This window comes from Barbatula barbatula, assembly GCF_947034865.1.
Source record: "Barbatula barbatula genome assembly, chromosome: 4".
Lineage (NCBI taxonomy): Eukaryota > Metazoa > Chordata > Actinopteri > Cypriniformes > Nemacheilidae > Barbatula > Barbatula barbatula.
The window spans coordinates 8,746,324-8,761,191 of record NC_136768.1 but is presented as its reverse complement, the minus strand read 5'-3'; the positions used below and the strand labels follow the sequence as shown (position 1 = coordinate 8,761,191).

At 40.7% G+C, this 14,868-nt stretch overlaps 1 protein-coding gene across 1 annotated transcript in view; it reads left to right on the top strand.

Moving 5' to 3' along the window:
- The first annotated feature begins 324 nt into the window (after positions 1-324).
- Positions 325-14,868, top strand: part of snd1 (staphylococcal nuclease and tudor domain containing 1) — a 140,596-nt gene continuing 126,052 nt past the window's right edge. Inside the window, exons 1-10 of the mRNA XM_079454416.1 lie at positions 325-590; positions 2,719-2,868; positions 3,287-3,410; positions 3,604-3,685; positions 5,537-5,697; positions 6,806-6,897; positions 7,252-7,410; positions 8,090-8,196; positions 8,587-8,677; positions 12,934-13,038. Of these exons, the coding sequence (XP_079310542.1) occupies positions 522-590; positions 2,719-2,868; positions 3,287-3,410; positions 3,604-3,685; positions 5,537-5,697; positions 6,806-6,897; positions 7,252-7,410; positions 8,090-8,196; positions 8,587-8,677; positions 12,934-13,038 (1,140 nt within the window). The 5' untranslated portion in view covers positions 325-521. The remainder of the gene's footprint in view (positions 591-2,718; positions 2,869-3,286; positions 3,411-3,603; positions 3,686-5,536; positions 5,698-6,805; positions 6,898-7,251; positions 7,411-8,089; positions 8,197-8,586; positions 8,678-12,933; positions 13,039-14,868) is intronic.

Sequence of the window (14,868 nt, the reverse complement as noted above, 5' to 3'; positions counted from 1 at the left end):
GTGAGATGATGGTAACTTTGCGATTGCTATTTCTTAAACCGTTACGTTAAACCGCGGTTATTGTAGTAAAACCACGGATAACCGTATCAGCAGTTAAATGTTAAGTGAAATGTTACTCGAGTTATAATATTTTTGGGATCACAATGAAACACGTCTCTCATTTTACATTCACCCTACGTGCGCTGTGACTGTCTCTCTTGTCACCGAATTAGCGCACAAGCTTTTTCAAAATCTGTGCTGACGTGTCGCACCTCCCCGCGTACCGGATGTCATCACTCGCGTTCTGACGTCACAACCAAATCTCCCCATTCAGATCGCGAGCGCGACTCTGACCGAGGAAGTGCAACGTTTCGACGTGTACATCCCCGCGCCGTGCTTCCGGTTAAGCAAAGCGTGATCAGCCGTGCTCGGTCTCTCTTCCCTTCTTCGGCTCACAGTAGAGGCGTTTCATAGGACTCTCCCGGTTCCTTTAGCTCCCTTTCTTCTCTTCCCGATCGGAATAATCATCGAGCCCAGCGGACATGGCATCAGCACAATCTCAGTCCAACCCTGGTCCAGCTCCGCAGCTGCAGAGAGGAATAGTGAAGATGGTAAGAGGGCAGAAGTGTTGGACTGGGAGTGAAACTATAGCGGGCTGGCTAACTTACTGAGGTTCGAGAGAAAATAAGTGACTGCAAAGATTGCAAAAGTTCACATTTTGGATGCTGCTAATGTATTTGATGCACTTGATATATTCCCTCCTCGTTCTTTGCGTTTCAGACGCGAGTGTTGTAGTTCAAATAAGTTGAAGATTCTTCAGCTGTGGTCCAGATGGCCACTTTTGCAGCGTTGCCTTCGATACCTCTTTAACATTTAAATCGTTTTTGTTTTGTCATTCGTGAACGAGCTGCATACGCCGAATCTAAATATTTTGCATATAAAGCCCGGTATTTACAAATATGCGCAGATTTCACAACAAACTAACGATAGTTTGGAAACAAACCTTTAACTTCAAACAGAGTTTATAAAGCACGTAAAGAGTTTGTTTTGACAGGTGTGAGCTAACGGTGACGTGAGTTTAAATAGCGTAACGTGCCGAGATTTGTTACGTTTGCGTTTCACTCGCGTATATAGCGTTGGCCGTTCTCGGTACTGCGTTACCACAGCAACCACAATCGCTCCTGACCCGTTTTTATGACATATTACGGACGGTTTTTGCTGTTACTTTAACTCTAGGTCAAAGTTCAGGGCTGTTCGGTTGATGTTGTGTAGACACGTGTCTGTTTCTGCGCGTCTATCGGTCCCGCATTCAGAGGGATTGGGGTTTGAGGATGATGATACCGTGTTTCAGACCGAATTTAAGCTCTGTCAAACTGTCAAAGCCTTAACCTGTTAGACCGAGCAAGTCCCCGTCACCAGTTTTGTACTGTTTACTTTGCCTGTTCTGGTGAGTAAAGGGGGAGCAGATAGGAGGAACTGACACGTATGTCTTTGGCCCACTTAAACTTCCCATGGCCACGGTGAGCTGTAAAGCTGAACGTCAATCATAAACAACAATAGTCGTCGTTCATGAATATTTTAAATATGTTGGCTCTCTTTAGTCTCCTGACCCATGCAAAAGGTTTTCTTGATGTACACACGCTTAAAAAGGTCCCATAGAAATGTATTATGGTTTTACAGTAGCGACTAATAGTTGCGAATAGTTTGTTAACTTTAGTTGCCAAAAAGGTCTCATTGAATATATTCTGAATTAACATATTATGAAGTGATTTACCGCTTTAGAAGAAGTCCTCCTTTATTGTTTGTTCGTATTAACTAATGTTAACAAATGAAACTTTACTGCCAAGTGTTATTTGGAGCTCAAAGCTGCTTTGGTTACTGAAGTACATTTTCGTAATGGCTTTGTCAGAACTCCCCTGGTTTAACTCGACCAAGATAAAAGAAAAAAAAAAATTTGGACCAGGACTGTGGTGGCAGAGGCCTGTGTATTTATTCATGCAGTCAGTAATTATAAAGGAAAGTCCACCGAGGCTCTCCAAAGAGTCAAACTCGGAACAGTGTGTAGATGGAGAGATGCATACGTTTGCTCATTCAATGGTTGATGTCATTATTTTATGTGTCATTGAACTGAGATCTGATTGAATCAGCCTCTCCCCAATATCACTAAGGGGTTCCAGAAGGTTATCCTTATAAAGTGGGCATGCAGTGTCTTGTAAACATTATTGCTGGGATTATCACAGACATTTCAGCTGATGCGGATGCTAATTCATACAAAAACACAGACAATGTGAAGTGATCATTCACCTTGCAGGGGTCAGCTTCCGCCCTGAGGAACGCCTGTTTTGTGCCATCGAATGTTTGGCCTCTGGTAAAACAATAAACAAACACTCCTTAACACAACGTTGTCAGCTGTGGATGTGTATTGTGGAGCAAGCACCAACTAACAGGTCCTGAAGGTTTTGTGACCTCAGCGCAGATCCCTCAGGCTCCCAGCAGCAGTGCTCGGTTATGCTTGTATTTGACTTGCTGATTGATTGGTTGTATCATGCGCTTCCGATGCATCTACAATGAATACTGTCATCATCATCCCCCTTTTCTGGTAGTTTGGTGATTTAGTCAGTGGCTGGAATGATAAACTATTTCTGTAAGTCAAATGAGCAAAGATTCCCCCACAATGATGTGTAAATGACCCAGTGTTGTTGATAAAACGCTCACAATGATTTTTTTTGGTCCCCGCAGGTCTTGTCCGGTTGTGCTATCATTGTTAGGGGCCAACCACGAGGAGGCCCTCCTCCAGAACGCCAGATCAATCTGAGCAACATCCGTACCGGAGCTCTTGCCCGCCGTGCTGCTCAGGCTCAACCAGAAAGCAAGGACACACAAGATGAGGTGACTATGTTGCCAGAAAGTGCTCTGTCTGGCCCTCACCTACCGCTCAAAATGGTGCTGGTTATATTTTAGGAGCTGGTGCTTGACCTATGGATATATGAACCTCTTTGTAAACTGCCACATTTACACCAAAGAGCTAATTGAGATAGTTTTATAAGGTTTAAGGTGTATTTAAAATGAATGCAAAAAAGTTATTATTAACAAAGAAAACTCGTATAAATGAATTCACGGATCATTTGTAAATAACAGTGCAATGTGCTATACATAACATGCGAAGATCCATTCAGGTTCTGGTACCGTGTCGGAGCTTTTAAAGTTGGGATTACAGTTGAAATGTTTGCAGATTTTACGTTGTTAATTCTATGTCCTCTGGCACTGAATGACTTTAAATAGCTTTGTGTTTTTGTTTACTGTGCAGCCGTGGGCCTTCCAAGCGCGAGAGTTCCTGCGTAAGAAGGTAATCGGCAAAGAAGTGTGTTTCACCGTCGACAGACCAAAAGGCGCTCTGACAAGAGAATACGGCATGATGTATCTGGGAAAAGGTAAGCAATATCTCTACAGAGTTACGAATCTCTGTGCAAAAGTGAGCCCACTGCATTCTTGGGCACTGAGCTTTTGGTATATTTAAAAATGAATTGTTCTAGTGTCCATTTAAATCAATTTGGATGTGTTGGTTGTTTAACATTTGGAATTGTTGTTATAGTAACATGTCCCTCTTGGCTTTGATTTCTCCAGACACATCAGGTGAAAACATCGCAGAGTCCCTGGTGGCAGAGGGCCTCGCAGCAGTGCGCAGAGAGGGCATGAGAGGAAACAAGTAAGAAACTTGCTGCACGCACAGAGAAACGCTTTGTTTTGTTTGGTGTCAGTACAGATCATGCACCCATTGTCACATCCAACACAATTGTTTGTTTTTTCTTTTCTTTAAATCACTATGATGTCACAGTGGTTGCATTGTTGCAAAAAGCATGTCAGTCCATGTTTGATGGCTCGTGCAGTCTTTTAAAAGCTCTTTTTGATCTCTTCCTCCATCTTCTGGTCACGTCTGCTCATTACAGGTCCAATCTCACTGTCCTTCCTCCTCATTCAAGCCTCCCAATAGTGTAATATTGTCCTAAGCTTCTGGGACCTAATGACGCGTGTGTGGGCTCTGTGAAATGGCCCTGAACAACTGCCAATGGAATCTGTTTGCTTTAGGCTCAATTTCCCCACAGGAGATGGCAGTTTTGGCCCTGCTGGTTCCTCCGCAGCCCTGAACAGCCTTCTCATTAGCCAGTCCTGCTGTGGCCCATCACAGCCCACTGGATCGGCTATCATCGTCGTGTTTAAACCTGAACTGCACTCTCAGCCCACCAGCTCTCAATTAGGCCCAGGGGCGTGGGGCTGGATGCCTGCTCTCCCTGTCACGCTCGTACTCTCTTTGGAAAAAATGAGGAGAAATAAAACTATACAGAACAAAGATGGCTTGAGATGGCAGTTGAGATTTGGCGGGCCCTTATTTCCTGTGTTAAAAATGCATGAAGGCTTCGGATAATTGGAGCTTTGTGCTTGGCGCGTAACAGGCAGAGGGGGCCTTTCTTTTGACGTTTGCACTGTCAACCTTATTTATTACTGCATAAGTGAGGTATGAATTGAGAATTTAGTTAAGTGTCCGGGGGCCTTTCATTGTTACCTTCCGGAGGTTCAGTGGCTTAAATGTGGGACAGTGAACCCAGATTTCCTTCGAGCTTTTGTGTCTTTTTTTGTGTGAGGTGCCACCCTGGACACTACCACAGTTTTGTTATTTGGCTCTGTTCCATAAAAAGCTGCACGCAAAATTGAAGGTCTCTTGTGAAAATGGCGCACAGAGTGCCGAAAATGCCAAACTATGACTATTTCTGGTTAGGCCTGTCAAAAGATGAATCGCGATGAATCGCATCCAGAATAAAAGTTTGTTTTTAGATAATATATGTATGTGTACTGTGCATACTCATTTCGTATTGATAAGCACATTCTGGTACACACATTCATTCATATCGATTTAGTTATTTTCTCCAATAATTTAAATAACTTATAGATTTGTATGTTTTTCTTAAATATACAGTATGCGTGCATGTGTATGTTTTTATAAATACAAAATATATATGCACAGTAGACAGACATATAATATGTGAACAAAAGATTAGATTGATCTGTCTGTCAAAATATATGAATGTAATCCATTATTAAATTTCCTAATTGGCTTGTTGTCCAAGACAAGACTTGTAAGGAAGAGCTGTCACATCATTAAAATAATCACTGGTCAAACGCAGCCTTTAATCTTTCACCACCCCCCATCTTAATCCTTTTTCTGTGTTTTTCTTTTCTTTTTTCTGTGTTGTAAGTTTCTTCAGCACTGCGCTTTTTCAAAAGTGTTTGCTGCGGCCAGCCCATTTCATTCCCTTTAAAGATAATGACAGCTTTTTGCGCAACAGAAATGAATTGAAACGTTTGTTGGCTTCTGATAATGAACATACTCATTTAAAGAGCTTAGCTGGGTTTCAGAAAGCCTCAGCTCACTGTCTGTTGCTCAACAGAGAGAACCGAAGTCATCATCTTAAGTCTTGTTTTTTTCTTAGTTCTCTGAATTCTCATGCTTGGGTTTGTAACTTGATATTTACCAAACTTGATGTACTTCTGTGTGTTTCAGTCCTGAAATGGCCAGACTGTGTGATTTGGAGGACCAAGCCAGGGCCTCCAAAAAAGGTCTGTGGTCTGAGGGTGGAGGATCACACACCATTCGAGATCTGAAGTATACCATCGAGAACCCTCGCAACTTTGTGGACTCCCTTCACCAGAAACCAGTCAATGGTGCGATGAGCTTTATATTTATAGCTCACATATTTAGCTTAAAATGAAGAAAGAGCTTGTGATACACCTGATGTTTTATCTTTAGTGGCACTTGCAAGTAGAAGTATTATAACTGCAACTATTGCTAATGAGTTTACGCATGGATTTCTTTTCAAACCCGGCTTAAATATGATTTTAAGATTTCGTTCGGTGGATGAAGCAGGCTAAATAAATCCTCCGGGCCTGCTTTGAAAAGCTATATCTTGAGACCCTTTCACAGGCGCTACTGGTTTTGGCCAATAAGCAACCCCCTAAACATGCTAGTTAATCCATAGAAAACCTAGAACATGCTACAACCACATAGCATCACCATTGCAAAAGCACCAATCAAATCGCCTTTGATATTTGTAGTCCCCCTTAACATAAAATGGAATTATATATTTAGGCACGCAAACTGTCATAAATATTAAGTCAATTTCTCTGCACTCATTAGTTCTTGGTAAATACCCATAATGCTCTCAGACCTGGTGTCTCAGTTCTCCTTTTTCCAGAAGCACCTCCCTTCTTTACTCAACATAGATCATTTCTTCCATTTAACCTGAACACCTCTGTCACAGAGCACCAGCTCATCACAAATGATCGCGAGTCACTATATGCTACAGTTATTGCCCTGTTTCACAGCACAACTTATGTGCTGATCGTATGCTAATCAAAAGTCAAAGTTGTAGCTATTTAAAACAACACACTTAGCCACATGACCTGTTGTAGCTGGTGATGAATCACCCACGTTGGATAAATGATTTCAAAGCACTCGCTGCGCAGTAAAGGAGAGTGTGCCGTGCGTTTCATACAGGATTGGGAACTCAAGTCTGTCTTTGTGGAGGATTGCATTGGTAGCACAACAATGATGGGTTCGATCCCCAGGGAACACCCATACTGACAAAATGTATATCTTAAATGCACTGTATATCAAATGCACAAACGTAAACTGTTATGAGAGGATTTTTTTACATGTCTACCGATAAATGAGGAAATCGAATGTCTCATTTGTGCACAAAAAACTCATTGTGTGACTTGTCTATTTGTGAACCGGATTTTCACTTTTTTCTTTTTCTCATCAACACGGCAGCCATTATTGAACACGTGCGAGATGGGTGCACGGTCCGAGCTCTTCTGCTTCCCGACTACTATCTAGTGACAGTCATGCTATCCGGAGTCAAGGTGAGCATTATGATTTATAAATCTGTCCAATCCCTAAATATAATATACCTTGCATCTCCATATTTCATGTTTAAAATTTCTGTCGTAAATTATTATTAGGGGTCATCCTTTGTTCGCCCACTGGATTTTGAAAAGTGTTTTAAAAGTAAAAAGGGTTTGTCAACTTTGACCTTTTTTTTAAATCATTTATAAAGTACAGTGATTATTTTTTTTCATTTCCTAGAAAACTGAATTGAGCCTGACAAGGTTTCCAGTAGGTCTTAAAAACTGGCTTTATTTAACCCAATGTGAAAAAATGAATCTGAAAAAATGCTACTTCTCAACTAAAAATGTTCATGATAAATCTGTGTCCAGTGTCCTTCATTTAAACGAGAAGCGGATGGGAACGAGAGCCCCGAGCCCTTTGCCGCAGAAGCAAAGTTTTTCACAGAGTCCCGACTACTCCAGAGAGATGTGCAGATTATTCTGGAGTCCTGCCCCAACCAGATCATCCTGGGCACCATCCTTCACCCGGTAGGTTGTCTTTCAAGCCCATATCATTCTGTTTGGTCTCATAATAATGTAATTTGCTGTAAAAAGTCTAAATCCACTTCCAATATTGTAAAATATTTGTAACATCCAACGGTTTAGACCAGTCATCCTCAATTGGTGGACTGTTGTCAGGACCTTTGCTTCATTTCATCCGGATCGCGAAACATAGACTAATAAACCATTTACGTCCCCCAGAGAGTGCAGATGCGGCCACATTTGGGAGTCTGGCAGTGTGGTCGTGTTTGTCTGAGGAACAAACTGTCTGCACTGACGGTTTGTATCTGGTCTGGGCTGTCGGGTAAAACACTCGGTGCTCATTTCCGTTATTTACGATGCGTATGGGACCAGTCCTGAGCTGAACCTGACAGAACACAGCCAGACTACAAATGGACCCATGAGATAACCTGACTCCTGTAGATAGACTCGCGCTGATGCTATCACTTGATACCGCATTCATTTAATATTTTGTGGGTTTGTTTGTTGGGAAGGATGAGTCGCAGTGGACATCTACTTGTCTAGGCGATTATTGGGACCGGAGTTTTTTCATGTTTTGCTTGGTAGTTATCATGGTACAATGTACATTTTTACCTTTGCCTTTTTCGGTCACACCTGTACAGCGTCTCATGTTGTCACTGTATTTATGTGTGTATGTCCATTACAGAACGGAAACATCACAGAGCTGCTTTTGAAGGAGGGCTTTGCGCGTTGTGTGGACTGGTCCATCGCCGTGTACTCCCAGGGAGCCGATAAACTTAGAGCGGCTGCACGGTCAGTACATCATATATGGATGCCTGTCACCCCCGGGGTCCTGTTTTCTAATGTCCTCTGTGTGTATTTCAAAACACACTTTCTATGGAAGCTGCTTTATCAGACTCAAGTGCTTATTAAATTCCCATGTCTGCTTGCACACTGTATCAGCAGAAAAGTTTGGCAAATGTGGCCACTTATCATGCTGCCATTAAAGTACACCTTCTCAAATACCCACCTGCTAACTTAGCCTAGCCTTAGGCCCTGTCACAATGAAATATGATGGGAGTGTAGGAGGTTGCGTGTTTAATCCAATTAAGTGCACGTGCGCCTTTTGATTCAGTATTGTTATGGAGTACTTTAGTGGATATGTTCTATTGATACACTTTCTTACTCTGTTAAACCCTGCAGGTCAGCGAAAGAGCGTAAAGTGAGAATCTGGAAGAACTATGTTGCTCCAACAGCTAATTTGGACCAGAAGGAAAGACAGTTTGTAGCCAAGGTGAGTTTTTGGTTTTCATGAAAAGTTTCGGTTCAATGTTGAACGAAATCAAAGACGAAAAGAAGGAAGAGTTTAGGTCAACGCTTTCACGCCAGCAAAGGATGACATTTCACCAGAGTCCCAACATGATAAGAAATGACCTTCTCTCCACTTCATCTTCTCAGTCTCCTTTATCCCACCTTGTTCTGAAGAATACTCGAGCACGGCAGCCTTTTAAAAGTTCTGACTGCGGTTGACGTGCTCGTCTCCCTGACGCCTTGTTCTGTATTGTGTCTGTCAGCGAGGCAGGGTTTTTCGGGTCTCGGGTGTTTCATTTCGTTTTGCATACTCTGCCACTGTTTGCCTGCAGCCTTCAAAGCTCCCTTGGTAACTTACGGCTGAAGCTTGGCTTTTGCATCCCTGGCTGAAATGCAGGAGGAAAGGTTTGGTTTGTTTAATAAATTGTGTTATTCTTAATTAGTGATCTTTATAAAAAGTTAAATAAAAATGATTATATGATATAATGAATAAATAGGTCGGTCACAGCTGTTTTTTCCCAAACCAAGGGCTCACAGTTGTCAATTTGTCGACTTCTCAAGCAAAATGTAAACACAACGTCATTTGTGCTGATGCATTATAATAGCATATACCATGTTTGATTACATTAAAATGAATGACGTAAACATTTAAGTCCATGGCGCAGTCTCAGATAGTCAATACAGATCTAACAGTGTCAGACTCACATAATGCAAATCAACCAATCATGTGCAAGGACCGGAAATATCTGTTAGTAATTCATAATTTAAATTTATATTGAATAATAATTTCCAGTCCAGTTAATATTTAAGTTCTAATTTTATTAAATATTCTTAAGAAAATCAAAGGCCCTTGTTCTTTGAAAGGGTGTGCTTACATCATTTAATATAAATTATGTATTCAATGGAATAAAATATTTTAACATTGAGGCAAAGTTATTTTCTACATTTTCTTTGAAATATCTTATGTGAATTATCATTTAGTTACTTGTTTTTTATGGTCAATTTTAGCTTAAATTTATTTGAAAACAGTTATATTTTAGGTTCCAAGAACCTTTTTCTGGTGTATTTTGCATTAAGTTTAGACAAATGTGCTGCATTGCTTAGGAGTGGCTGTACTGCAGCTGATATTAGGACATTCTAATCTCTGGTTTAATGTAACACAAGTAGAGTTTGTACTTTTTGAAACAAATTCCGCACAGTCTTTTTTGATAAGGGGACACTGCCCACATTTTTTTTTAAAGTCGGCCGAGCGTGTTTTTGCACGGAAAGTTTCTCCGTTCCTCTTAAAATTAGGCAGTTTTGCCGAACTTCATGACCTTTAAAATATTCATGCTCGGCCTTTAGTTATTTAAAGATGTCGCACTGCAATCTGCTTACTGAATTAGTTTAAAAATCCGCAGACACAAAAGTATGTTTTCCCTGAGTCAGAAAATACCAGTGGTGAGGAATAAAACATTTATATGAGCTTTAGCTTGCCTCAGATCTCCGAAGCGAAAGAAGATATACTTTGAAATTGTGCGTCTGTGTGTGAACCGGCGAGTCAACAGAAAAAGCGACTGACAAAGGCAGAATGGCGGGTATTTGTAAGCCGTTTCTGTGGCCTGCCACACAGATCTTGCGGTTTTAATTTGTTTGATGCATTTGCTGTCTTTTCAGATCTATGCAGGATGACTTTGTCGGGAATCATTTTCGATAGCAACATTACTTATCTGAATGTTGTCGCCTTTTCTGTCTTTTTCAAGGCGCCAGACGGATAATTGAGAGAACATTTGTTGACTTAGCTACGTCGACATTTGCACGTATGTAAGTGCAAAGTAGGTTTTTAGGTTTAAGCTAGTCAATTTAACAGTTCATCTGAAATATTAGTGTTATTGCGATGTAATTACAATGGTGTTACATTGGTTGTAGATGTCTATGGTAAATTGCATGACCTTTCCCACATTTTATTTATATTATTAGCATTAACATTAATAGTCGTAATACTATGTAACTAGCAGAAATATGCCAACTATATGTGTGGTAATCACTAAATACAAAGACTGTATTAGAGTACCATAACATAACGATCTTAAATTCATAGCATACAAGGTGCACGCAAAAGTGCATGTTAGAATTGTAGATTGTATAAATGGAAATATTAACATTAGCCTTTAAATCGTTAATATTAACTACTTAACTTTTGGAATTTATTTGGTGCTAGTGTGCTTTTTTGCTGCTCCAATCCTGGCCTGTAGGTGGCAGTGATTCCCTGCAGGATTTAGTGGGCTGCAGTAGCAGAGTGAGTCATGGATCTGGGCTGTAGATCCCTGTTGGCAGCTTGCGGTGAAGTGCCCTGCAAGTGTGACTTCTAATGAAACTGCAAAATGTGACTCATTCTTCCCGTTTCAGAGAAAATAAGCTTTATCTTTACTTGGAGATCTTTTTGATTCGGGACCGAGCACATTAATGAACGGACGCGCAAAGAGCGAGATGTTCTGCTGTGACACTGCGGACCAGTCAAGCAGGTGTTTTAGTAAATGATCAGTTTAATTTCCACCACAATGGTTTATTTAAAAGCCCCAAATTCCTCCCCATATCACCGTATCGTCATCATCTCGCCCCTCTGATGATGGTAATTCTGTCTTCATTTGCTTACATCTGATAACGTAGGTTTGTGAAGCGTTTTGAATCTGATCTATTACCCAAACCTGCACAAACGCCGGTCATGTTCCACATTCCTAATAAATAAGTTGATGGTCATATAAGACGATGCCAGGTATCATATTCATATACATTATTCTAAACATCAAGGGGACAGAAAGTAACCAATTATGAGACTTTTGCACGGGAAGGTACTGTTCACGTTTACAAAAAAAAAACCGTGTTTCTTTCTCGGCACTGTGCTTGTTGACATGCATTATTTTGACCCTCTGTGATTTTGTGTCTAATATCTCAGTTGCTAAACAAATCACAAATAAAGTCCGACAACTAAGCTTCTTTCTGTTTCTCCACCTTTAAACAAGATGTAAGGCTCCCTCTCCATATCTCGGCTCCTTTGTGTCGCCTGCAGTTTGTTTTCATAGTTTAATGTGAGTGAAATGGTGAGGTAATGGCGGTAGGATGAAAGAATCTGTGAGAGGAGGGATGTTCGTTCGCGAGCAGTGAGTGGGAGAAGTGTTTTGTTTGCAGCGTTCTCGCTTTGTACCGTAGAAGGCTTGCAGCAGGAACGTTTCTCTGGCAACGAGCGAGTCTCTTCCGTAGTCCAAGTGCAGTGGTGACTTGGTCATAGTGGACTCTCACTTGCTTTAGGCTAATCCCTCACTGTCTTTACATCACTCCTCAATATTAAAGAAACCGAGCCTACTGTTTGATCTTGAGGAAGTCACGTAGGGTTAGAATAGTTATATTTGTTGTACATACTCACCATCACGTCAATTCCGAACCTGTATGACATTCATTATTCTGGAAAGCACACAAAAAATATATATTTTTAAGAAGGTTGGCCCCCGTTGACTTCCATTGTATGGAATCAAAAGTATTTGACACGATTCTCAAATATCTTATGTGTTGCACATACGATACATATTTTGAATGGGTAAATAAATTATGACAGAATAGATGTGTTTGTGATACATATGAACACTAAGTGCAGGCTTTTATTAAAATCCCTCTTTGGTGTATGGGTTAAGCAACTATAACCTTTTATGCACAAAACCTCATAGTCTTGATAAATGAGAACTTAAAGATGATTCTTAATAGTGGGAACATTGCCCACAGCAGGTAGTTTGAATTCCAACAGTAATTGTCTTGAAATTTATTGAAGGCAGTGAATTTGGTAGAAAGCGCTGCTTTGATGACTGCAGCGGTCGTGCTTTAAAGAGGACGATTACAAAACGCCTCATCTCCCCAGAGTGTTTAAACACGCTGACATCCCCATGAAATGTCGTTGCTGAAGAATAGAGCTGAAAAATAAAGCAAAAAACTGGTTGACCTCACTAACAAACTTGCTCAACAATTTAATTTCCCATTTCTCATCATTTCCTTCTGAAAATCGCTGTCACAATACCTTTATCAATGACATTAAATGAGTGGCATCAAATAACTCAAGTATTTCTCAGTTAAGAAACGTGAAATTAAAAGCAGCATGTGGTGGTCTAAGTGGTTAATTATTATATCAAAGCACCTGTAGTTTTTTGCATTCCCCTAACAACACATCCTTCGCTCAATTATTGATTTTTCTTCGTGTCCTCTTTCATACAGGTTATGCAGGTCGTGAATGCAGATGCCATCGTGGTGAAGCTGAACTCCGGGGAGTACAAGACCATCCACCTGTCCAGCATCAGGCCCCCGAGACTCGAAGGCGAGGTACGAGTTAATGCACGTCCGTCCTTGGATACCCCGTCACTAAGGCCATTACGGAATCCGCAGGGTGCCGCCTGTCACATACTCTGTTTGCAAAGTGCTGATGTGAAGGTTTTTCTCTCTCATCTCAGTCTCTTAAGAGGCTGATCTCTCCTGCCTTAATGCATCTTTCACTCTGTTCGCAAAGCGCTACCTTTGCTAAACACCAGGGGGGGCCGGAGAGTCAGAGCCCTGTTGGCTTTTGACACGCCAGTGCTGCACTGCAGCCAAAAGCCCTATAGATTTACTCCCATAATGAGCACACGCTCTTGCTGAGTCTCTCTTCCTCATCTGTTAATGTCATGCACGTCTGCTTGAGCCAGTGCCATTCCTGCTACATGTTAACAAATTAATACGAAAGCATCCATTTCTGGGGTTGCGTAAGCGCACGTGCATTTTTGGGGTGTGAAAATGTACATATGTGATTCGAGTCACACTATTAGGAGCTGATAAGCAATTGGTGGCTTGTGTGGACCAAGCGTGTCTGAGAGTGGTTTAATGCATTTTATAATGAAGGCAGTTAAAACTAGTGTGAGAACATCTTGCTGCTATTAGTCACTTCATTCTGACCTCCTGTAATAAGACACGATGAATCGGCACAACACAAAGCGAGCTTATGTTGGCATAGATTGAACAAATTACACATTGTTTATTAAGGAGGACTTGAAATAAGTGCTCCGGTTTTGCACGCAAATATCCGCAGCACAATACAGCTAATATTCTCATTCTTTTAGCTTTTGAAGGGTTTTGATGGTTCAGGCACCCAAATAGGTTTGATTTATAATGAAGATTGTTTTTATTCTTAAAGGATGTGCTTCAGAGACACATTAGAGATGTTATTTGTCATGCACATGTAAACAGAGTTCTGGAATGAGGAGCTGTGCTTCTGTAGCTATGGATACGGTCTGCTGTGAGCTTTTGGATCAGAGCGCCTTTCCAGCCTGCCAGCTAAGATAGATTTAATCAGATCAGAGCTGATTACAAACAATAAAGATTACGGATGTATTTCGATCTAGTACACCATACTAAAGTATGAGATGAACCAGAATGCTTTAAAAATATGTTGCTTTTTTCTTTGACCTGTTTAGTATCCAGATATAAACCTAGACGCTTAGTGTTGGATATCATTGTTAGTGTTATGTAGACAAAAAAGACAGATCGTTGGATAGATTGTGGGTATTCAAGAATATTGAATGTTATCTTTTTCATTATTTCAAGTAATATCAAAAAGCACAGGTTTTCCATCAAGGAGGGTGTAGTTAGTGATGTAGAACGAATAGTTCCTATTAAAAACTTTTCTTTGTTTCTTTAGTTTCTTTATAAAAAGTCACTATGTCCATGCATAGGTCAAGATTTATTTACATTTATTAAAAAAGCACATACTGTACATAATTCGGCTGACAAGAGCAGGTTAATACATTTGATTGTTTCGCAAAATTTATGGGCGTAGTAATCGTTGTGTGTGAGGAAAACAAACCTCATAAGTACTAGGTAAACAAATCATATTTTGAGCTTGTTTAGTGCCAATGAAACCCACAGGAGTGATATGCAAATTTAGTGACGTGTCAACTTCAAATCTCATTGGTTCTCTCCAGACTAGTTGTCGAATGGCAAGCAAGACGTTGTTTGGATTCATTCCATAATGTATGTGCTTTCAGATCTAAGGGACCTGTAGGTGAATATGACTGATGGATATTATGCAAAATCTTTGCGTTTGGCTCAAAAACAAGTCATGTCGGGTGATACAAGGTTGATTGTGGCTCTTTGACATTGAGATGAAGGTCATTTTTAGGT